Source organism: Ascidiella aspersa, chromosome 6 (assembly GCF_963924565.1).
Source record: "Ascidiella aspersa chromosome 6, kaAscAspe10.2, whole genome shotgun sequence".
Classification (NCBI taxonomy): domain Eukaryota; kingdom Metazoa; phylum Chordata; class Ascidiacea; order Phlebobranchia; family Ascidiidae; genus Ascidiella; species Ascidiella aspersa.
In genome coordinates this window covers 15,406,234-15,430,974 of record NC_139452.1, presented here as the reverse complement: position 1 = coordinate 15,430,974, position 24,741 = coordinate 15,406,234, and the positions used below count along the sequence as shown (strand labels likewise).

The following is a 24,741-nucleotide window of genomic DNA, read 5'->3' as shown; positions in this document are numbered from 1 at the left end:
TTCGAGCAGCAACTGACTGAGTGTTAACGCAATACTCAAACAACAGTCCAAGAGCAAAAACTGTCTGAAAGTAGTAAAACTACATTATTGTATAGCAAACGTTATGATAACTACATTGTTTGTGACGTAGCAATGCATGGCAATTGAAGGTGATCGACTGTTGTTGTACTGCTCATAAATGTTGAAAAAAAAGTAAAATATTTATAATTTTTTTTTTTGGGGGGGAAGGGGGCATGGCCCCTCAGGCCCCCCTGGCTACGCCTATGGTTGGCAGGGTCCCGCGGGAGTTCATTGTTTTATGTATGGGGGCGATTCGTGAAAATTTTAGAAATGTCACGAATCGTGACGTCATGAAACAAATATTTTTAAGAAAATTCTATGTGCAACTGCAATCTGGTTTAAGTAAGTAATGAAGTTCAAAGATATGGCAACTCAGCGATCGCGCAAGAAAATATTCAATTTTTGGGTCGAATTTTGAGATAGGATAGGCCTACGTGTTGCCTTTAGCAGACAATCAAGATTCGTAAAGTACTCGCTCATTGGCACTCATGAAAATAATTTGTCAATTTGTGTGGGCCATTGACGCCCCAGCTATGCACAGAAATCACGAAAAAATTGGGGTTGTGCTAAAATACGTTCCCAAAAGTGCATTTACGCGTTTCATGATCCCAAATTGTTATTAAGCACTTCACTGCTTTGTTCAACACTCTTCTAAACTCATTTTTTCAGCTTGTTTTTTTCTGTGTAGACATATATTCTACATTAGATAAAAATCATACACAGCACAACATGTATTACGTCAAAATCGTCAACGCAGATTTGTTTTGTTACGTGCTTTTAGCTACAAACATCAATGAAAAAAACCCAATGCAAACTATTCAAACAGTTGTGGCAAAAAATGTAAAGATTTTTTAGTTTTTAATTTGAGAATAATAGTGCACAAAAGGCAAATTTTACTGCGCAATTTGTTTGGTGTGGTTGCGCAGTTGCGCACCTTATAAACTGCGGCTAGAGGAAACACTGAAATGACCAGTAACATAATTATCCTAACGGGTTTAGGTATTTTTCTGACTTAGACCAAAAAGAGGAAGTATGTCAAAAAAAAAAACGTAAATAGTCATTCGCTGCATGATAGTTTTCTTACCATTATAATTTGCATTCTTGAGTTATACGCCATTTTATAATTTGTTAAAAATTTTTTACTTTTTTAGCATTGTTTACAAATATTGTTTCCGCATCGTTGCTACAGAGAGTGAAATGTGAAATTCTTGTAAACTTGGCATTTTATTATGAAATTTTGAAAGCGAAAAATGCTTTAGTTTTTTCTTGGATCACCGTGTTTTACCAATTAGAGTCGCGCTGCGAAAAATGAAGAGCGACTTTCACTCGTCTGCTTTTCATTATTTCTTTAAATGTAGCTGATGCTTGGCTAAGCGGTTCCAATATTTAACAGCACATGAGAAAACAAAACGAGAGTTTGTAGGTTACGACAATGTATTTCATCAAAACACGATACGGCACGGATGAAACAGAATTTGGGGACAAACGGAAAACAGCGTGATTCCTGAAATTATAAAGCAGTAGAGAGAATGTTCAAATTATCAAGATTAATTTAGTTAAATATGTTTGTTTGAAAATCTTTTTGCTTTAGAAACTTCAGGCGCTTTGCGACAAACTATAGAAGAAAAAGTAGGAACATGGTTAGAGCATCATCAACAAGGATATATTAAGAAAGCTATATAAATGTACCGCATCTAATCACCGCCGAACCCTTATTGAGGCGGGTGATATCTTCGTGGAACTGGGGGCGGAATATCTGAACTTGTGCTGAAGCGGGTGACGCTATTTGCGCTGGGTGCCACAAATCGTGTGGGGTCGAGGACATACCTATTGTCAAACGTACCGATGCCTGGAGACGGATCTCTAGGAGGTATGACCGGCGGATCTCTTGGCGGAACTGGAGGCGGGGGTCCGTTGTCCACAATGTTTGGTAAAACATGACCACCGAAAAAACGATCGCCGCCACGACTGGGCAGTGGTTGAGACGGCTGAGGGTAAACGAACGAGTTAAAGTCATTGTCGATCTGTGTTTCCGGGTCAAACATGGCCAACTCGGACTGTGGCGGGTGGTGAAACTGGAACATAGACTCGTTGTGGAAAAAGCCCGGTTCATGTAAAGGCGACTGGACAGTGTTGTGTCGCGGCGGGAAGAAATCCTTTGGGGGCAACGGAGGCGCCCGCTCGGCAATATCAACGGAAGCGCCCTTTTTCAACTTCTCGCGGTCGAAAACGAACACGTTGCGCTGGCCCATGGTGGGCGGGGCGGAAACCAGGTCGGAAAACGGCTCCCTGGGGGGGCGCGGAGGAGGCGGGGGCTGGGGTTCAACCGGGGTCGTGGGCTCTTCCGGAGTGGCCGGGGTCCTCACGGGAGGTTGCTCCTCCTCTTGCGCCGAGTTTCGCCGCTCCATCATGAGCGAGATCCTGGACTCGTCCCTGTACAGACCCTTCGAGTTTTTCTTACTCGGTACGATTCCCGGTGACTTCAGGTCCTTTTCAGGAAGCGTCTTCGGCTGGAAAATATATTTTAGTAAGCAGACAAAAATTTGGAGAGATGAGTTTAGCAATTTCTTTACAGCCTTTCGTGAGTACTTCGCAACAAGTTGTTAATAAAGTTGACGCACGTTATTAAAAATCTTAAAAAATAACACTTTTAACTTGATGATCAGTGGTCACACACAATATCAAAAGCATTATTTTAATGCGTTTGCAACTCATGGTAAACAATAAGTATAAAACAACCACCCTTTATAGGTACTGGTAGGTATAAAAAAAAGTTTCAAAGTTAACTAAGAATCGTACTGCCAGTTCTTTCAGACATTCAAAAGTTGCGTCATTTTTTCTAGGTAATTAAAAGTATTAACCGATATCACTCTTTTAGAGCGTTTTTGCCAACTGATAACCGATAACGATTTTTTGATATACCTTGGATATAGTAGTAATTAAATAAATTTAAAATAAAACACAAATAATTTTCAATTTATCGTATTGTATCATACAACCCCTTATTTTGCACAATACCTTCGCACGATGCTGAACACCGTAAACCAAACTAAAGTCTTGTTAAATCAGTCGGCCAAAAAAATTAAAGCTAAGTAAAAATTCGAAATAAATATGTTGTTGCTACCAGGCATAATATACTAAAAATAAGTTATTCTGGTATATATTTGTTAAAGCAACGTTTCGGCTTACTATTCTTTATCAGGAAATGACACACGTGGCCAACTAGACGCAAACAAATAAATGGCAGAACTTATTTTTAGTACAAATTCGCAAGTTAAAAAAATAGGAAATTAGTTTGTTTTGTTTGTAGGGAAAAGCTATATAATATTTTCTTGGTAAAAAAAAAATATCGGCCCAAGTTTACAGGTACCGACATATCGGCAGATGTTGTCGTTAAGTCGATATATCATCGCCAAGAAAAAACACTGAAAACTTACAAAAACGGCAGGTTTAGAGTGTCTTGGCTCCACCTCCAAAGAAAGGTTATAGGTCTGCTCCTGAAACTGCTTGGTGGTCATCTTACCAAGGGGATCGAGGTGCGTCAAGTAGTTCTTGATTTGTAGCACCTCGGTGAAGTTGTAAGGCTGATTTTGGTACTGCTGGATCTCCAACATGATCGAAGCCACCATTCGCCTGATGAAAAGGCAAAACATTTTAGGTTTACAGCTATACTCATAAGCAATGATTCTCAACCGCGGCTCTCAACTGTACATTTTGCGGCTCTAACGGAGTGAAAAATTAGTTAGTAGTAGCAGGATTGCAACAAGGAAAGTAAAATAAATCAAGGATTAATGAATTGTATCACCAAGGAACCGAGTACGAAGAACTAATGTTACTCCCGGGTACGAAGTAGTATACTAATGTTACCGGGTTACTTCCGTCCTGCTGTGTAAAATAATTTTATGGTTTGTGACGTCATAATATATTTAGTCCTGATCGACAAGCTGTGACAAAAAATAGCTATTTTCAACAGCTTTCCTAATGTTTCCTAATTATATGCCTACTGTTGTTTTTTATGCGGCTCCTTGCAAACCTTAGGTTTGAAATGCGGCTCCGGCACAAAAAGGTTGAGAATCACTGCTATAAGTATACCGCTTATTGTGATCTGTTCTTGGTATAATTATGTAGCGTTAACGTTGCTGTTGAACTACACGAATAACTAGTTTTTTATCCTAAGAGCCCACTTACTTTGGTCGAACAACGTATGACAAACTTAATGTTAGAGGTAGGGATGTCTGATGCTTGACGATTTATTCCGATAGCGATTCAATATTTTGGACAAAAAGTATCGCGATCTGATACTTAATGACGTCATTAATACGTCAAACCAAGCAAAATAGATGAAATTAAAACGTTTAAAGATAATTTTATAGGTTATTAAACCTAAATTTGGTTCCCTTACAGTAGTTAACTAATTATATTTTAAGAAATTTACCTTCTAAGGTAAAAATCGCTGCGTTTGATCACAAAAGCATGGCTGGAAGTCATATATTATTTTGTTACCGGATCGGCACGATACCTCTTTAGTTTGCGAATACTACCATTTGCTTTTGATTTATGACTGTTTTTTGTAGGAGCTTTTCCACTAAACATTGAAGCTTTGTCCGTTATGTAAAGAATTACCCAGATTGCTCTTTGAGGCATTTTTTAAGATGAAGTACACAACACTTATTCTTATAGAGTGCTACGTCCGCATGGCGCTTTGACCACAGAGAAAAGGCTAACAACACTACCTCACAGCAGAATAGAACAAACTAGAAAGCGAAAAAACATTTCCACTAAGCAAAAAGTTGAGTTTGGGTAGTTAAAGTCGGAAACAATTAGTACTTAGGTTTACAAGGCCTCATCCTTGTCCGGCTAAAGTCGGCGCAACATTTTACTAAGCTTAAGGATGTCGCGCTATAATTAACATCAACAAATATATTGTAAGACAAAACAAGATTAGATAAAAAAGGAGGCAGTTATGTCTGACATTTTCTTATATAAACGATAAATCTTTACAAAAATACGTCACTATATGGAAATTTTAATATATTTCAGACCCAAAGAGAGTGGTATGGCGACCCAAATTTGGGTAGCGACATACTATTTGCGACCCCCTGCCCTGAATATCAACAATGGGAAGTTAATTGCTAATAAGGTTGTCAAGCATGTGGCATGGCTTACATTATACCGGAAGGAAGGCAACACTGCCCACGGATACAAAATACGCTGTAACAATGAAAGGCGGTGGAAATTTCCATTGCATCACGATACAAGAACGCTTCGAGCGACCGTTTGAATTGTTCGTTGTCTTGTTACGCCATTGATTATATTCACAAGTCAATTACTAGGGAATAAAAGGGCTTGTTCGTGGGCAAGATAACTTTAAACCATACCGCTTGGGGCACTATGAGTTAACTGTGAATTCGTATGGTGTTTGACAATTCGTAAGGATCCGTATTTTAAGATTTACGGTTACAATAAAAACACAAACGATTAAAACAATACAAAAAATTGAGGACAACCTAAAACTTAAAACCCAATGACGTCTATTTTGTAAGTAAGCTGCAAACCACAGACCGACAAATGACGTTTAGAAATTTTTATTTTTTAGAAAAAACAGCCTTTCATTTGTAGGCAAATTTCAAATACAATCTACAAGATTTAAGAAGAATGAATTTAGTGATGAATGTCTGACTTGCCAGGTGTTGATCTACATTTCTATGTAATTACCTTTTGCCAAAGTTGATCAACTCGAGATGTTCCGGGTAGTTAGGCAACAAGTGGGGATTTCCCTCTTCCGTTTTCAAGATGTTAGTGAGAAAAGGACCTTGACAAATATGAAAATGGTAATTTGCGGATTGACAAGCAGCACACAGGGTCAAGTGGATTTCACGTAAAGCATGCTAAAATGGCAAACTGAGACAGCTTAACTGTTACACCAGTGGTTCTCGAGCTTTTGTGGGTTTCGGCACCTCTCAGAAATAGCAAATAGATTGCGGAACCCCTACAAGATATTTCCGTAGGTAAATCACTAGAATGTCACAATAAACTAAACTGGGGCAACACACATCAACTCCGCACAATGTACGAAGTTTTAATTGGATTTATTTCACTCTAATCTTAAACAAAAAGTTGTAAGAGTTAAGCAAAAATCAGATTCTTAAAGATTCTCAAATATCTTTTGGAACCCTTCGGCATTAGAAATGGCATCCAAGGGTCCGGCGGCATTCCGGTTAAGAACCACTGTGTTACACAAACACGTTGCGCGAAGTGCACTTTGTTGTGCATCATTTTATGTCATTGACAAGCACCAACAAATTGTAAACCGGCCTATTCTTGACAGAAAACTTAGGATTTTACACGCTACAGCAACATAAAGGCACTGACCTACAAACGGCACACAGGGCGGGTCGCAAGAGCGTAGCTTGTCGAGAACCTTCTTCAACCTGGACTCACACAAATCCATGCACTCGTTCAGCACTTCGACCAGTCGATCGGGAAGACGCTAAACGAAAGGCAGTGTACATTATATCTTCTTACAATGTAAACCAACGGCGTGCTCTGCAGTTAACCGAGGAGCATTTCGACTCGAGATAAAAAAAAAAACAATAAATATCTAAACCAGGATATTTTATGGAAAAAATACTATGTCAATAGGGGGCAAAAATAGGACTACATTAGTTTACGTAATTGTAACAACAATAAAAATAAACATTTTGTCACAACAGCATGACAACGCAAATTAGACACAAAACTTAAAACGAGTGGACTCGCACTCTTTTTCAAGTGCTTCAAATCCAATAGCGCCCATTATGGCGCGTGCCTTGAGCCCAGCTACCTGTTTGGTGTGGTTAAGACGATGAATGGCGGAAGCGTTAAAGGCGGCGACGAACTCCAACAAGCCGTTAAAGTTGTTTAGCTGCTTGAGCACCTGCATGATCTCAATCGTGCGACTCATTACCGCCGTACGCTCCTCGAAGTTCTTCATCTAAAAAATCAGCGGAAGATTTAGTCAAGAGGGCAAACAAAACGAATACGGTAAGCCGAGACAGTTCTGAAAATGAATTGTGTTTTGACTGACCTGCTTTTATAGTGTTTTAACTGCCCAAGTTCTGATGTAAACGCTAAACATAAAATTGTTGCTTTGCGCTGAACAAGCCCAACACTAATTTTCTGCGCAGTATGTTTGTAATCATAAATAAATTTAAGAAGTATACATAAATGTGGAAGTTCAAGGAAGCAATACTATTTTTTAACACATTTTTGCAGTCTTAGTTAAGGAAATAAGTTGTCCTTCGCTTTCAGTATCTATCAGTTAAGTTGTGCTCTACTTAAAAACATAATGATTTTTTACGGAGAGTATGGAGTCGGTAACCCATCGCGTGATGGTGGTAGAAAAATGAATGATGCGAAGTAGGTTGGGAGAGGTTTCCTCTTTGTCAGCTTTCGTCCAAACACTTCCAACCAGCTCGGAGGGTTGCACTTTTCTATTGCAAAGAAAAAACTGACGATATACTAACGATATCAGAAAATAATACTGTATTCAAGAGGACATTCTTACAACCGTAAACGAAAGTTGCCTATTCATTTGTGATAGAATATTTGGTTTTAACACTGCAAAACTATAAATTTGATTGATTCAAACAATTTTTATATGTTTTTCTGGACAAATTTGTAGTGGCTAACAGTTTTAATAAACTTAAAATTTAGTCTCGTAAATAAAAAAGTTATTCAATATGATATTTGAAATAAAAATGACCTAATATATTTATAAGAGCAACTATGGCTAAAATGTGGAAAAAAATAGAATAACTACATTTTAAGAGAAGACAGAACCAGGTAATGCGTATTCGTTTGGCCATTAAACAAAATAAAAATAACAAAAACATATATGTACTTCCAAAAACAGTTTACAAATGTTTTCTTGAAAAAACAAAAACTATTATATTCAAAATGAGAAATATTTATCCTAATCTTCCAAAAAATGTGACCTACAGACGTTTTGTCTTTTCTTTTGACTTATGCTACTACTAACCGATACTTTAGTTATCTAACTAACAACTGTACAAAAAACGCAGCTATTCTTATAATAAAATAAAAAAGGCATTTTTAGTGGACAGGGCGTATCGTGGCGAATATAAAACCTTTTTCTCCCGAAAACAGTCAACACACATGGACGAACAAAATTAAAAAAACGGGGCGGGAATATCAATTTTTCGATCAAATGCGCAGTTCGCACACTTTCCATAGACGTTACCATCTCAATCAGAGATCGACCGATAACACTTTTTTAGACCGATACCGATTTTTTACAGTTTTGTCAACCGATATCCGATACAGATACCGATTTTTTATATACCTGGGAAATGTGTAAAACTTGAATTAATCAAAAAAAAAATCCAAATAACAGTTTAGTTTATATACCTTTATTAATTATTATTAAACCAATATTACTTGGCGTGATGCTAAAATCCAAATGTTTTTTACCAAATAAAAAGTTGTTCGTTGTAAAGAAAAAATGTCATATTTTTATACTAAAATATCGGCTAACGTATCGGCCTACATTTACCGATACCGATGTATTGGTAAAAGCCAAATTTCGGCCGATAGTATCGGTGAACCGATATATATATCTCAATCTCCAGGCGCGACTAACCTGTAGAGCGAGAACTCGTGCAGAGTTAGCTGACGCGCGATCTCGATCGGGTGCAGCGACATGATGTTGAACTTTTCCTGCTCGTGAGTGAGGTGCCATTCGACGACGGGCGGGTCTGCAGCGAACGACGGCACGGGAGGTTCCTCCTCGCCTTCCATCTTCTTGGCTATGATCTTGGACATGGTGCGCGCCCACTTTTGCATGTTCTTGCCGCGCACGGTCGACACGAAGTCGCGCACGCGCTGTAGCAGGTTCGGGTCGTTCTCGAAGTCGTACCAGTGGTGCTCCAGCCACTGGCGGATCACGTTCATCACCCTGACAGCAGAACGGATGAATTTAGGAAGGAACGACAGAGCGACGTAATGGGGATAGTGCAATCCTTCGACTTTTTTGCTAATTAACATGAAAAAGGTTTAGCAATTTTTGAAATGACTTTACCTGTTCGTTTGATTCAGTAACGAAATCCAAATAATTTTTTTAAATTGATATTGCTTTAAAAAACGTTGTATGCAGTCATTTATTGGTGAGAATTTATGGACTTAAAAGAAATACAATCACTTAATGCAATTTTTTAAAACATAGTAAGCAATTTTGTTTTATCGGATATAAGCATATTGTTTGCAATCGTACTCCCTATTTTTAAGGCTTTTTTTTTCTTCTTTTTTTCAGGAAAGACGCTCAGAATAAAAACTTATTCGTATAAAAACAACCAAAAAATATACCCGTATTGTTTAATCGTTAAATTTAAGTTATATTTATATTTGCGATATGGCGAGCCAAAACCTCACCTATATTTAAGGCAAGTGTAGGTATTTAGCAGACTACAGCACGCCACCAAACCTTAGCTGGATCGGTTGAAGGTATTCCTTGCGGAAGCGCTTTAAGTCGTCCCTTGTAACGATTTCTCCCCTTTCGATGGCAGCCGCCTGCTCGCCACTGGGTGGCGGTTCGGGGATGTTGAATCTGGAAAACACAAAAAACGCATTGAAACTATATGTAAAGCTTAAAAAAGTTTTCGATACTAGTCCTTAACAAAATTTTTTTACAAGAAACAAAAATAGTTAAAAGTTGATTTCTCATGAGTAAGCAACGATCTGCTGCTCGCTACCCAATTATTTTTTTTTAATTTAAAGGAAGGTACGACAAAGGACCAAAATGTCGGCATACCTTTCGATAAGGAGATCCATGAGACGGTTTGGTTGGCAAAAAGAACGGAAAGTTGTCAGAAAGGTTTTTGTAAAACCAGAGTCTGTCGACGAAAAGAATAACAGTCAATTCATATGGACAACAGGGGAAATTGGGCGTAAATACAACATGGGAAATTGGGCGTAAATACAAGCCCTTTTCTGGCGCAACAAAAAAAGTACAGTAGTGAGCAGCACATATTTCATTTTGCTTTTAATGAGTCCAAATAGTTACACGCATTGAGGGGATGCCAAACGCCACAAAAACATATATCGATTAGACGATTAATGTTTTATGTAATATTTAAAGCTTAAAAACCATCTCTTTATTCATTTTACCTGAAGAAACAAATACAGTGCTATACTAAAATAAGAATCCAAGACACGAACGTGAAATTGAAAATAAAAAAATATATAAAAAAACTTTAAAACAGTTGACCTATCGTACCGTAATAAAGGTGATACGTTAAACGTTCAACCAGCTTTAGAACGGTTCCGCCCTTTATCGAAGGAGGGATTTGATCTTCACTGTCCAAAACCAAATTTTCAAGACTGTCGGGCTCGGCGAAACGATATCTAGAGATCAGATATGCAATAATATAAAAAATAGTGACTCTTGGTAATTCAAAAGAAAACAAATAGCAGTCTGTGTATATATCTCTATAACAAAAAACTTAACCTTATCCATACCATTCCCAATTTGTTTGAATAAGGACTTTAGTTTACATCACAAGGGGTAATTACAGATACAATATTTAAAAATGTTGTGGACCACAGATTACATTTCTAGCCCCTTTAATGGCCAATCTAAATGGACCAAAGGCGCAACCATAAAAATAGGACAATAGAAATAAATTCACCACCGGTTTGTGCAAAAATGTTTTTTGTGTTTTACAAATAACAGCAACTCAAAACCTACAGGTTGGGAGTCGGTATTCTGAGGGGTTGCTGTCGGGCCTCTTCGCGCATTAGCTGGTCTAGCATCCGGTCGTAGGTGGAGCGGTACTGAAGCCGGACCAGGTGAGACATCCAGATGCGCTTTAGGGCGCTCGTCGGGGCGGCAAACTCATACTTTGTGTCACCGTCTGACAAGAAGAACTGACAGTCGTTTGTCTCGTCGTCGGTCACTTCCATCTACGCGAAAAAAAATTGATTGTTTAGGCCGGATAAACAAAGGTTAGAGGGAGGGTTGGGAGTACTTTTGAACAGGACTGCGGAATCGGAGTCGGACTCGCGACTCGAGAAGTCGGTCTGTTTTGCTGGAGTCGGAGTCGGGACTCGAGTAAAACCACGTAAAACTACCAGAGTTCCGAGTCTGACATGCGCAGTACCAAATTTTAAAAGTGATATGGCCGCCAACTGGAAATTGTAAAGGTGGAATAGCATATGGCGGAATATTTTCCAACCATGTATTGCGAGTGAATGAATTATACGACACCCCTATAAGTGGATTGCTGAATATCCACGTAATTTTAGTTACGTATATTGGCGAAACACAGACTGTTGTAGAGTAACGGTCGGACTCGGGACGCGACAAAATCGCACATTTGACCGAAGTTGGACTCGGGAGTCGGTCTCGGGTTATTTCAACCGACTCCTGCTTTTGAAACCAACGATGCTTGAAAATGTATTTTTTTTCGTACAACTAAAATTCTATTAATCTTTTTTAACTGCCATGTGCTGTCAAAAATACGTGAAAGAACAGCCCAGGTAGCACATATATTTGCTACTTGGTTACGAAATGCGGCGCTTCAAAGAATGGTCATTTTAGGAGAATGTGTAAAGCGTTTATTTAACGTGTATGTCCAATTTCACCAAATCGGATTTCACGATGCAAGTAAACGTAATAGCGTATTTTTATTAGCATAATTATTTACATATCTAAGCAAATCAATCTCGCGCAGACGTGTAACCTTAAATTTTTAATCGAACCCATTCAAGCCAATTTTTTTCGTCGAATTTACCTTACGAAGAAGAATTTTCTCCTTCAACCTGTATTCGTGGGTCATTATGACGGATGGCATTGGCCGTCGTTGTTGGTTTGATTTGCAGCAAACCAATAAGGCATCCAGAAGAAAGACTTTGCGCTCTGATATCCTCTTTCCGGATAGCCTCGTCAGTTCACCCTTGAGGAAAAAAAAACCAACTGGACAAATTGTCTTTTCATGTCACATCAATAAGACGTTAAAAATCAGACCCCTGAATATTCAGCAAAATGTTGTTTTTTTATAATTTTTTACAACATTTAAGTGAGATTCTTAAACAATTTTGGGAGAAGTTTTTTGTGAATTAGAATTTGGTGTACAACAATGTTATTTCACCTACTGCTACTGGTGAATTCTAAACCAACTTCATACATCTTTTTTACTTTTTTATTAAACAGGGGGAATAAATTGGCATTCAAATTGCCCTTATGAAACAGGCTTTTAAAGGCATTGAGTAAACTTACAATAAGGATATTTAAACTTATGTATTTAAGGACTGCTACAGTGGGCAAATCCATTTAACTATCGGGCAATATTTCACTTTTCTACTAGAAATACACTGGATATTTGGTTTAAAAAACCCACGTCTTTGAAATAAAAACCGACCTCATAGATAAACTCATTGCAGAACTGGGTGATTGTTTTTCCCACCCAACCCTCAATGCTTGCTTCAATTTGTTTCATTTTTTCCATTTGAACTCCTCCTTTCCAAGAAATGCGAAGACTTGATTCACTGCATTTTTAATAATACAACTTGGGTACTGTGAGCATTAATTGTATACATGGGCGAAAGTATGGGTCTGGTTTGTTGGCATATAAGGTTTAAATTTTCTTCCTTTAACTCATAAGGTGCCAAAAATGTTCGCAACTTACACTAGATAAAGGCATTTTTTACCCTGCGTACTCAATGTAGTTTGTTATATATATTATCCTATTTCATAGTCTATGAGATCCAAACAAAGTTTGCTTCAGGAAGAGCCATATTATAAATGCTAACTGCTAGATTTACAAACTTTTCTACAAATATACTTTGAGAAGTTTTAATTTTAAAGGTGGATTGTATTTATTTTAATTAATAGGAGAATATTTGCCACTTAAACAGACTAGTTTCCTCATCGCAGATAAAACACACTACCTTGGGCGGGCTTTAGGGAGAGTAGCAGCACAAGATTCTAATATTGGCTTTATAGGAGCTATTGCACTGACTGCTTGGCTGAAGCATTCTTTGTCTTCATCAAATGAATTTTGCTCCAAAATCTGTTAAGTTGATATTTTTAGGTGTTTACAAGGATGAGATTGTGATATTTTAACACATTATTATATTTCTTTTTGTAGCTTTTTTTGGTTTAAACAGTTTTCACTATAATGTAAGGAATGATAACATAATTTAAATTAGAAAAAAAATATATTTAACTAGGTACACACCTATTTCAAACAAAAATTATCACTCACTTGAATTTGCTCAAAATAATAAAAGCAGTGGTAAATTGGGGCCAACAAAAGGTTTGGCAAAACATAGTAGACCACATCTCGGAAGCCACCATAACGACTCTAAAATGAGATATTACAACAAACTTTAATATTTCCTAAATTATAACAGTTTGTAATGTTACACTGCCCCTTTTAATTAAATATAGATTCATGTTTAAATTTAAACAATCTACATTATTATATAAATCAAAAAATATCGCAAGATATTTTAGTCAAAAATCTCTCTTAAAATGTATTAAAGTTAAAACAATTTCTAAAATATTTTTATTTTTTGACCTTAACAGTCTTAGGTTTATTAAAGTTTTTTGTATTTTATTGTGATTTCTATTATTTGCATTATTTATAAATGAAAAAAAAAATTAAAGATAATATTGTTTGATAAAACTTTAATTGATTGGAAGATAATGCAAAATTAATTTATCCAAACATATCCAATTTGAGTGACAAATTAAAAACCTAATGGTTCTTTTTTTTTAAAAAGTATACCGTTTTAAGCAAACACCACAAGTCAAAAGAGCAAGGAGGCATCTGTAGATTTTAAATAATTACAATTCAACAACTATCCATGTTCTGGGCAAGTGCATCAAATCAAAGTGTGAAATTCATGACATTTTTAGACTAAGTAAATAAACCAACTAAAATAACCTGGCAATATAGCTTGCAGGCAATGTATTGAGGTCACAGCGGTCATAGCCACAAGACCTGCACAACATTTATGACTCAACAAAATGTCCAATTTGCGAGCAAGAATAGCTGCAAATTACTTGTCTATGTCAAACAAGACGTGACAGCATAGACTAAACCAAGGTAACGCATGTTTTTCAATGACATAATACATCTTAAACTTTCAATATATAAAAACATTAAGTTACAACCTATGATCCTGAACAGCTCAAGTTAACTGGTTGTATATAAATGTATTATATAAATATATTTAAATAAGTTAGTACCTTAAGAACAGCATTGATATTTGCTTGTTGCAAAATTTCATAAAAATTTTTCAACCATTTTTCATCCGTGATGTTTCGAGCATAATCAGAATACAGTTCAAAACTGCATTCCTAAAACAACAGAAAAAATTGACTTCAATTGCCAAAAAGTACCAATACCATGCCCTGTTGCATTTAAACACATAAACTTTTTACGAGAAGTTAATCGGTATTAGGGTATGAAACAAGGAAGGAAAAGATATAAAAAGCAAAATATATAATTAGTTTAATGCTACAAATCTAAATATATTTAATGTGGGTTTCCCATAAAAAATTATACAGTAATAAAATTACCTCTGCTAGTTCCTCAAAACAATTGCCAACGAGGGGCACTGGGTTGGTCTCATCTGTCATTTCAATGGCTTCTTCCAACATAACAATAAGTTTAGTTGACAGCTCTGCTACATCTTCAATGTTGCAGAAAATAAGGTCAACATCCTGTTAAAGTAGTTAACTCACATTATTGTGTTTGGGTACAAGTATATTAAAAATGTGTTCAGTTTTAGACTTTTGCTTGTATCACCCAGATAACAATGACTTTAAGACCGTATAAACATTTTAAAGTATATAAACATAATCAATGAGTAATTGAACCTTTAGCCTTTTAAAGGTTCTTCTGCTACATGTTACCAAGAAACATTACAAGTATGATTGGGAAATTTAGTAGTTTTAAAATACACAAAACTGCATAACTTACTGCATCAGTGAATAAGTCTGAGCGCTCTGTAAAAACATTCTTTATGAGCTTTATAATAAGTTGCAAGTCACGTAAGTACCGCTGCTCTTCAGACAGAAGGTTTCGAACAAGTGCTGTATATGATGTATCACCTGTGAAAATTGAAATAAGTAAAACAAAATCAACAAGTTTAAAAAATACAAATTCAAAAAGGATTGACGCCTTTTACCAACTTTTTACAACATAAACTTTTAGACCTGTAAGGTATTTATTACTCAATTATAGAAGGTTTAACAAGAAATATTTTGGCTTTGTAAATTTAAACGTATGGGGTAACTAATATACCAATATCATCAGTTGTTAAGATTGGCAACAATGGAATATCATCATCTGCTTCATCTTCTTGAAATATGTTCACCAAAACCTTGAGACAGATTTAGAAAGTTTTAAAATAATGAATATATATTGGCATTACAATAAAAATCTCTGTAATATATTTTAGCCATACAAAAAGTGAGTTTTTAGAATATATTCCATATAGAACTAGTTTGAAGAATGTGGTTGGGCCAAGGTTTAATTAGGCTTGGTTAAACAGAAATAAAAATGTATATTGCTTTATTAACAAATAATAGGCAGTTAATTTAGGAAATTAGGTAAATTTAGGAATTTATTTTACAATCATTTCATTAACCAGGGTGGTCAAAAGACTCAGCATCAGGGAGAACAATATTATAATTATTTGCAAATTGTTTCTGAGTCACACAAACTATGTTACATGAATACTTTATAAACAGAAACAGCTTATTGAACAATTTACCATGGACAGTTAAACAATGTCAAACAACTTAAACCTATGTGTACTGTTTTATAACAACAATAAACCCTATAATGGTACATGATTACACTAATATGGAACCACTAACTGAAACAATGGGCAACCCTATTATAGACACTGTAGAAATGACATCAGTAGGGTTAACTTCCTTTAGGTCATTACTCCTTACAAAAACAATATAATACACAATGTGCTACAGTTATACAGCACCTTATCTGCAAACATTGCAATTTTTATGTCCTGGCATGTTATTTCCTTGCGATATAGTGAAATGTTTTCAACATAGTTAGCAGTCAGCTTAAGAATATCCAATAGCATGTATTCCAAGACAGCAGCATAGAACAGTGACACCTGCTTATCAGGCCCACTACCAGCATGATCCTTCAAGTAATACAATAGTTGCACCCTTGTTAATCTTAAGTGCACAATAGGAGAACATGTACACATTTACTGAGATATTTTAAAACTATTTCAAAGCTTCAATCTGTTGTGTGAAAATGAAATATATATGTATGTTTTATTCTATATGGTGTATATATATGTAATATGCACATCACTTTTTAGTTAACAACAGGAAAAGAGTAACACTAAAAATAATTCATTAAACATAGTTACGTTTGTATTCTTTTAGAAAATAAAAAATCTAACAGTTAGTCATAAGTTTAACATAAGCAAGTATATATATAGGTAAAGTGTGACATATAATTTTGCAAGTTGTACACTTACCTTTACTATGTGATGCACTTTATCAATAGATAGATGTGGTTTCTTTCGTCCCTTTTCACGAGTGTGTTTTGAATCTTCTAGCACCCAACTTAGCAGTGGTTCAGGAAATTTTCGTGACAAAAGATCATGTGCTTCCTATAAAGGTTGTGAAGTAAACATATAAACAAAGAAAAGGTTTTAGATAGATATTTCACAAATTGCATACCAAAAAGTATAATAGATGAAGACTAATCACAGATTATAACAGATTCAAAATATGTAATAGTGTACCGTAATGTTTTTTGGCAATGGAATTATTATTGAAACAAGTAATCTTGTAAGGAGGGAATTCAAATATTGCAAGGCATCAGTTGAGAGGACAAGAGTTGAATGCCGCGATTGCTGAATCTAAATACAATTGTACACGGTTACTAAGTAACATACACCAAGTTTAGTGCAATAAACAACATCTAACATTAGTTTTACATTTGAATAATTAAAATTGGCTAAAATTTGAATAATTAAAATTTATTCATTTAAGGTAAATCTGTGTACCTTGATAGATTTTTTTTTACAACCCACTATCCTTCTGCATGTTTTACATTAACTAAGCATTAGGCCAGGGGTGTCCAACAAGCGGCACGCATGCCAAATGTGGCACGCGGCCAAATAAAAAATGGCATGCAAGTCCCCAAAAAAAACACTAAAACTTTTATTTAGCCAATTGTCAAAAAAAATACAATTAGTTATTCAGTCAATTGTCAAAAAATACTAAATTTGTTATACAGCCAATTGCCATTGTTTGTTCACAATATAAAACAATCCTTGCAATTAGGACATCTAACAATTACATCTGATAATATACCATTGTACTGTAGTGAAGGGCTGGAGGGTAGCATTAACACAACTATATAGCTTGGTGTGAAGTTACAATAGTTAGCTCATCGACGAACACTTAGATGCAGTAATGCGCATTTCTACTACACAGTGTTTCAAGTTTAAATAAACGTTTTTGATTTTGGTAAAAAAAACGATTTTATGATGAAAAAGAATTGGTTTGGTTACGAACCTTTGGCACGGCAAGAAGTTATAAGATAAAAATTGGCATGCCGGCATGTTTGAGTTGGACACCCCTGCATTAGGCTAAACCTAATACAACTACACAAATCCTTTCGATCCATTAGTTTTTTGTGCACTGATAAAAAAGATCTATTCTACATTTAAATTCATGCCCCTAATTTTTTGACATTTTGATATCACTTTTTAAGCACAGGTTGCTACTTACAAACTGCATACATTGGTGTAGATGGATTTTTTAATAACTATTTTTCTAATATCACCTGAACCTAAATACTTGTGGGTGGCTACCACTAACCAATTCTACCTTAATACAGTGGTTAACAAACTTTTATCTTGTGGCACAATAAAACAAATTCCTAGTACACTCTTCACAAAAAATACACTTATATCCTAACAATCACAGTAAAGTAGAGAATATCGGTTATCTAAAGCAGTGATTTTCATTCGGTGTTCTGCAAAACACAAGGGCTTCATGAAAGATGTCAGGTGTTATGCAAATAATTGAATAATTTAATATCGAACACATGTTGAAAATCACTGGTTTAACACAATCAATCCAGAACTTGATTTTTATATAATAAACCATAACCAGTTTAAATGTTTGATTGTGATTTCCTTTTTATTGTTGTGAAATAGTAATATTCGATGTGTAACAATTAGACTGTAATTACGTAGACCTGCTAAAAAGGGTTTCCTGTCTTAAAAGGGTTGAAAAACATTTGTATATTTAATGTGTGCATTCTACTTTAGCATGCTTGCCGGCCAGTCTGTATTTCATGGCAGATTTTGGGTGCTCAGCGGTAAATTTTAAGGTAAGCAGATGTCTTTTTAAACTCATGTGGCACATGAATTGTTTTAAACAATCTTGCATGAGTACCTCCCCCTTGAATACCTGCATATTTGTCACAAATGGGGTGTTTTCTTAAATTACCAGAAGTTAATTTGTTTTTCTTAAATTACCAGAAGGCACAGTTGAAAACCTTTTGAGGCACACAATACTGTGTTGCAAAATAGTTGCAGAATAACAACCTTATATGTAAAAAAGAGCGCTGATCCAAAATCTACCACATTTATTTTAAAACTAACAAAACGAGTTGACAAAGTTAAAATTGCAAGGAAGACATAAATATGTAATCTGAATAAATATAATAATAATACTTATGCCACCTGAACCCAAGCGCTAACTCGCACCCTAACCAAAGTATTGTTAGCAGTATAAACCCCTCAACATAAACTTGGTTGGATTGTAGACCAACGCCAAAAAACTTTGTAAAAGTGAGCCGAGATGTAAACAACAAGCACCGGGCTATGGTATTACAAAAACACCGTGATTTTAAAGTGAAATCAAGTTACCTTCGTTATAGATGGTATAAATGCACCTGACCACTTCTCCTTCTCGCCTTCCATTGCCAATATTTATTTATCGGCCAAGGGCAAATCTCAAGTTCAATTATTCTCGTTCAACACAGCGTTGCAATATTGCACTGAAGTGGTTTTCTATCCGTTTCTCTTGCCAAAACTCCCCATTCCCTCTTGCGTTGGTGCGACAAGTTTAAAAAGTTTGCTAGGACTTTTCTTAAAATTTGCGATGGTGATCTGTTAATCTGTGTTATAATAATTTACCGTACAGCAGCTATTCAACTGCATATAGCCGCGCCTACAGTACAGACCAACAAAAAGCAAGCTGCAGCAATTGCCATAGGAGGCCCTTACTTTCACACGTACCGATCGCAACTGCTTAAACACTAGAGCAGGTGGAAAACTCAATAGTTGTAAGCCGGTTTGACATATATTACATTTGTGCAATTTATTTAAAAACACACTACCTAAAAGCTAAAACACGATGATTTACAGGTAAAAAAAAAGTTTACCACGTGTTAAGTCCATTAAAATCCATTTCGCATTATTTTAAACCTTAGAAATTCACCAATAACAAACTTGGATATATCGTGATTTCGTCAAATATTTTAAACACAAACTTAAAATAGTTTATAAGACCACAAAACCCACGTATGCCCGCCATAATTAATATATTATAATTATTTAAAATCCTAACGAACTAATTACAAATCGTTTTAATCAAGAGCCTCTAACACAGTTACTTTCTTCAGTGTTTTAAATGTTTTATCTGACACAAAACGATGCTAAAGGCCGATCAACTTTGACTCGTAGATTTACCTATAACTAATATCATCGAAAACTGAGGCCTATTTTTTGACACAATACGACGATCCATGTCGCCTAAATCTTATTTAACGTAGTGATATGCTTGCTTTCAAATAAGCAAGTTTGAAATGACTTTTAGTTTAGTCTTTTGCACATAAAAAACGTTAAACTATCAAAATGTGTAAAATCCTTCGATTATTATAAGCAATATGTTAACTTTAAATTAACAAAAATCTTTTAGCGGGTAAACTATTTTAAGAACAAACACAATGATATTTTTTTATAAAAAACAATGTTTAACCCAAAGAGATTATATAATCATAATCTCTTTGGTTTAACCCAAATATCAAATGACTTAAGACTTTAGCCAAGTCATGTGAAAACAGTGGCCTACGTTAAGTCATTAACAGTCCTAACAACACTAAAGATGGCTCCCCTTGGTAGTTTAGCCTTTTTTATCATAGCCTATCGTTTTCAAAGTCGCCAGTGAGTCAATTGGCATTAAAAGTAAGTGTAGTGCAGTTCTACCGTTCTCTTCAGCGAAAGCCTATATAACTATGCGTAAACTTTTTTAATTATGTACATAGAATATATAACGAGTACCACGGCACAATTAAAATAAAATTGTTTGACAACTGGAATGGTAAATGTTTTTGCACCTTTTTATTTATATACAAGATACTTGCATAAACCAAACAAACAAAAACATTTAATGTGATTACACAACCTTTGAATTGATAAATAAAAATGAAACGTTTGATTGCTAAGTAATTTCAATTATTATTGACTAATACATCAATAATAGATTGCTAAGTAATTTCAATTATAATTGACTAATACAGTATAAGGGGCGATAACGAAACTGTGTACACAATCTCTACAATTATTTTACTAATGATGCAATGCATTTTTTTCCAAAAAAAAAATAAATAAATAAATTAGCTCAATCCATTTATGTCTGATTTTGTTTTTTCAATAAAAACCAAGTAAAAGCAAGCAGCAATCCTGAGGTCCAAGGACAGTTTGTTGATTCAAAAATAAAGGACTGGACATCTTCCAGCTTTACATGGAAAAGGTCAATCATTTCTCCTTCAGCTATTGAACCTCCACCACCAGACACCTTAAATGTAAACCAGTGTTGTAAACTTTTTTTAGCTTAATTGTCCCCGACCAAAATTAAAATTGTAAAAAAAAATTTAAACATATATATATTTATAATGTTCTATTGACATTTTTTTTACACTACTCACTTTCATTTCATCAGTTATTTCTGCATAGTACAGCCACTGTATTCCTCCTGACAATCCAACACCACTTCTATAACAAAGCAAAAAGGGGGATGAGTATATTTTCAACATAAACATTTTCCTATAATATATTAAATATGTCAAAAATTTGACTTTATTTAAAAAAATAAACACAAAACTAGGTAATTTACATAAAAACTGGTAGAAAATAATAATTACCACCTAAATGTTTGAATAAGTTCCAAATTTTCAGGCCTAATTTTGTATCCAGTTTCTTCAAAAACTTCAGAAACTGCGATGTTTTCAGGTGTGTCTTCCCTGTCTATTAAACCAGCACACAGCTCGATTGTAACTGCGCTTGATATGGCAACTAAAAAATATTAGGTAACATGGTTAACACACGTAACAAGAATATCAAAGCCCATACAGAAGTTTATTCAACATAGTGAGAAGGCACTGATTATAAGTGTATATTATATAGTGCGGAGAAAGACAGCAGAAAGAAGAAACATTCAAAAAGATACCAACTTCTGTATGGGCTTTGATATTCTTATTACCGGTAGGTCTTACTACAAGCTCTATTTAACCATTATGCTCCAATAGTTGACACAAATTCTTTTAATTTTTTTTCAGTCACAAATATAATATAAAATTTTAACATTTTTAACTGTATACGGGTATGGTATTATTTTATTGCCAAATATTTTAATGAATTATTTGCAAACCTTTAGAATCACTCCCTTGCTCCTTTGCCATTGCACAATTGGTCATATAAACAGCTTCACAACAAAACAAGGAATAAATAATCCTTAAGTTTGCACAAAACAGTACAGCAACTGGAGTAGTTATATTACTTTAAGTTTTCTTACGTGGTCTGAACTGCTTCACAAGAACAAAACTTTTTGAAGAAGTATTGTACAGAAGAATGGCAACACTAAAATAATAAAAATACGAATTATTTTAGAAATGCTGTTTATAAGCAATAAAAAGAACTATTGCATGTAAAAACATATTATTAATTTTAACGAAAAAAGTTTTATGTAGATTTCTTTCAACAAAACAAACTAAGAAAATAAAACCTTTTCCATGAAAGTGTTGTTTATACCTTAAAAAATCATATAAACATTATAAACCTGTTATGTGCAACTATGTAATCCCATATTTTTTCTTTTCCTGCCTGAAACAATACAAAATATTAAAATTATAGAACTTTCAAGTCACCTAAGAATTATGGTCTTTCAAACAATTTAAATTTAAGATTAAAAGATATAAGAAAAGTTATTTGCATGACAGACAATTAGGAAAAATATTTCTGTCCCATTTTTAATATATGTGGAAGACAGAGCAGAGAAGTAAAGTAGTAAAAGATAACAGCGTCTTAAAAAATATAAAGATAAACTAAGTTTATAAGTCACACTTTATTCATATTTTTGCATATTTTCAGAAAGAAAATACCTGACATAGATGCTACTACATCATGAATAGCTGAGTAATAAAATTATTGTTTTATATGGTGGCAACATTTTAAAAAACAAATTGTACGTTTTAAGGATTGGCCAGTCAAATTTTATGAAAATTTTTGCCAAGATGGTTACTGCTAAGTTTTAAAGGTGTGCAAAGGTTTTATGCATACTCAAGGTTGGGAATCCCACTACCACTGAATGTGTGATACCAAACTAAATATACCTTTCTAATTTGATTTACATCAAATTGGGTAAAAAATATCGAATGTGCTGCTGCCACAAAATTTAGACTGGAAGATTTGTTAATTGAGCGAGCGAGTAAGACAAACAACCGAAAAAAACAGGGTGACCGGGTGCAATAAAGGCAAAAGTTAACCCCGCCTTTATAACATTTGAGAAAGGTGCATATATTCATTTTCTAGGGGTGCAGGTTTAGTCTGTTGAAAAATCGGGGCTGCACTTTGCCATACCTTCCATAGTGGCAAGCAATAGTTCAAATTCCAGAAACATACTGATGTCGACGTCGTAATGTTATTTAAACTTTAAGTAACCCTTAACATAGTGTAAAATAGATGAACACAATCTACTAGCTTACTTGTTTGTACTTTAATCGCATAGGAGTGACATATTTCGATTGGCAAAGTGACTCCGTTGAAATTATTTTAATGTCACAAATTTTTCCTTGATCTTGGGTCATGACTTTAGTTCAATGCTATTGTTTAAACTGGTGAAAATAACGCTCATCAATATTGCTTGAAAAAATGAAAATAACCTTATGCCAAGTTTATATGGGTAACACTAATTTACGGAATGATGAATGGTCGGAACGCTCACTAATTTACGGAATTGTCGGAATAGAATGAATAGGGCCGAAACTAATTTGATGAATGGTCCGAACGGAATGAACTGTCGAAATGGAATGAATGACGCTGTAGGAGCAGAATGAACTGTCGGAATAGGTTTTATGCACACCTGAGGTTTACAAACAACTTAACTTATTTTAAAATTGGGCGCTGGTCTAGAATCCTACCACAAGCGCATTATTTAGGTTAGGTTGCGGGTTAGCGTTTGGGTTAAGGTGGGTCAAGTATTATTATTAAATAAAAAATATAATAATACTTGACCCATCCACAACCAAACGCTAACCCGCAACTCAATTTTGTGCGTTGATTTCATAACTGTGGTAGGATTCTAGACCAGCGCCCAAAATTGGAATTTGCAATTAACTAATTCAGGTTCATTTCATTCCGACAGTTCATTCTGTCCCTACAGCTTCGTTCATTTCATTCCGACAGTTAATTGTGTTCATACAGCTTCGTTCATTTCATTCCGACAGTTCATTGTGTCCATACAGCTTCGTTCATTCTATTCCGACCATTCATCAAATTAGTTTCGGCCCTATTCATTCCATTCCGACAATTCCGACCATTCCGTAAATTAGTGAGCGTTCCGACCATTCCGACCAGTCATCATTCCGTAAATTAGTGTTACCCAGTTTATATTGAAAACAAATAAAGTATTCTCCTACTGGTGGTTCCCCAATACTGAAACTATCAGGGTTTTCTCAAGAAAAAGGCAGTTTTTTACTTTTTAAGTCGCAAGCTTAGAATTAATTATTCTTCCCTCTATGCCAGTTTTGTCAATTTAAACCAAACCGGCGCACTTCTTTCTATAATGTGTTTAGCATTTATTGGTTTTAGTCTGAAATAGTAGGCTAACCTTCGTCGTTCCTGTAGCAATTCTTTTGGACATGGATGCTACATGGTATCACAGATATTTCACACTAGACGCGTGTAGCGTTTACTTAAAATGTTTTGAAAACACGGTTTCGGTGCGGAAAAGTTGAAATATTTTAACTTTGACGCTGTTGGTTGGAAGCGAGGAAAGTTGCCGTTAACGCTGGCAACGCGTTATGTGTGAACTTGACGACGCTAGCGTTGGACGTTGACGCGTCTATAGTGTAAACCAGCCTTTATGTATTTTTTGTGCTACACTATATCGAATACTAATATGAAGTAATTCAAAAAAAATGAATCACTTTTAGTTAGCAGATGTAGCCTATCAACCTTTTAAATCAGGGGGTCGGCAACCTTTTTCTAGTCAAGGGCCAAAACCAAACTCAGAAAGGTATTTGCGGGCCGCACAAAATGTTAACTAATAATTGTGTTGTTAAAAGGGTGCATCTAAAATATAGAATCGCTAGGATCGCAAGGTACACA

General features: G+C 35.2%; 2 protein-coding genes across 2 annotated transcripts; both read right to left on the bottom strand.

Moving 5' to 3' along the window:
- Nucleotides 1–1,488: 1,488 nt before the first annotated feature.
- On the bottom strand, nucleotides 1,489–19,296 carry LOC146140413 (son of sevenless homolog 1-like). Its single transcript, XM_083391107.1, has 23 exons — nucleotides 19,000–19,296; nucleotides 16,858–16,974; nucleotides 16,588–16,722; nucleotides 16,072–16,242; nucleotides 15,372–15,450; nucleotides 15,048–15,178; nucleotides 14,645–14,788; nucleotides 14,312–14,422; nucleotides 13,323–13,421; nucleotides 13,006–13,127; nucleotides 12,477–12,603; nucleotides 11,850–12,011; nucleotides 10,805–11,019; nucleotides 10,334–10,461; nucleotides 9,869–9,950; nucleotides 9,542–9,664; nucleotides 8,702–9,016; nucleotides 7,400–7,532; nucleotides 6,884–7,033; nucleotides 6,433–6,550; nucleotides 5,776–5,872; nucleotides 3,498–3,693; nucleotides 1,489–2,570 (listed from the first exon to the last, which is right to left on the bottom strand). Exons 1-23 carry the CDS (start codon nucleotides 19,051–19,053, stop codon nucleotides 1,773–1,775), a joined length of 3,807 nt encoding a protein of 1,268 aa, XP_083247233.1. The 5' UTR covers nucleotides 19,054–19,296; the 3' UTR covers nucleotides 1,489–1,772.
- Nucleotides 19,297–20,436: 1,140 nt separating this feature from the next.
- Nucleotides 20,437–23,920, bottom strand: LOC146140412 (uridine diphosphate glucose pyrophosphatase NUDT14-like). The gene is made up of 7 exons (XM_083391863.1): nucleotides 23,118–23,920; nucleotides 22,193–22,236; nucleotides 21,929–21,993; nucleotides 21,785–21,838; nucleotides 21,282–21,429; nucleotides 21,063–21,129; nucleotides 20,437–20,932 (listed from the first exon to the last, which is right to left on the bottom strand). The coding sequence occupies exons 1-7, from the start codon at nucleotides 23,217–23,219 to the stop codon at nucleotides 20,765–20,767; spliced, it is 648 nt and encodes a 215-aa protein (XP_083247989.1). The 5' UTR covers nucleotides 23,220–23,920; the 3' UTR covers nucleotides 20,437–20,764.
- Between the last annotated feature and the right edge of the window lie 821 nt (nucleotides 23,921–24,741).

Excerpts from the sequence above, each read along its gene's own strand:
- LOC146140413 (XM_083391107.1), bottom strand. The coding sequence starts at position 19,053 with ATGGAAGGCGAGAAGGAGAAGTGGTCAGGTGCATTTATACCATCTATA. Across the intron at positions 14,423-14,644 it reads GTTTTGAGGAACTAGCAGAG|GAATGCAGTTTTGAACTGTA; the intron begins GTAATTTTATTA and ends CTGTTGTTTTAG. Across the intron at positions 12,012-12,476 it reads GCAATGAGTTTATCTATGAG|GGTGAACTGACGAGGCTATC; the intron begins GTCGGTTTTTAT and ends TTTTTCCTCAAG.
- LOC146140412 (XM_083391863.1), bottom strand. The coding sequence starts at position 23,219 with ATGACCCAAGATCAAGGAAAAATTTGTGACATTAAAATAATTTCAACG. Across the intron at positions 21,994-22,192 it reads TACATAGTTGCACATAACAG|TGTTGCCATTCTTCTGTACA; the intron begins GTTTATAATGTT and ends TTATTATTTTAG. Across the intron at positions 21,430-21,784 it reads GCAAGGGAGTGATTCTAAAG|TTGCCATATCAAGCGCAGTT; the intron begins GTTTGCAAATAA and ends AATATTTTTTAG.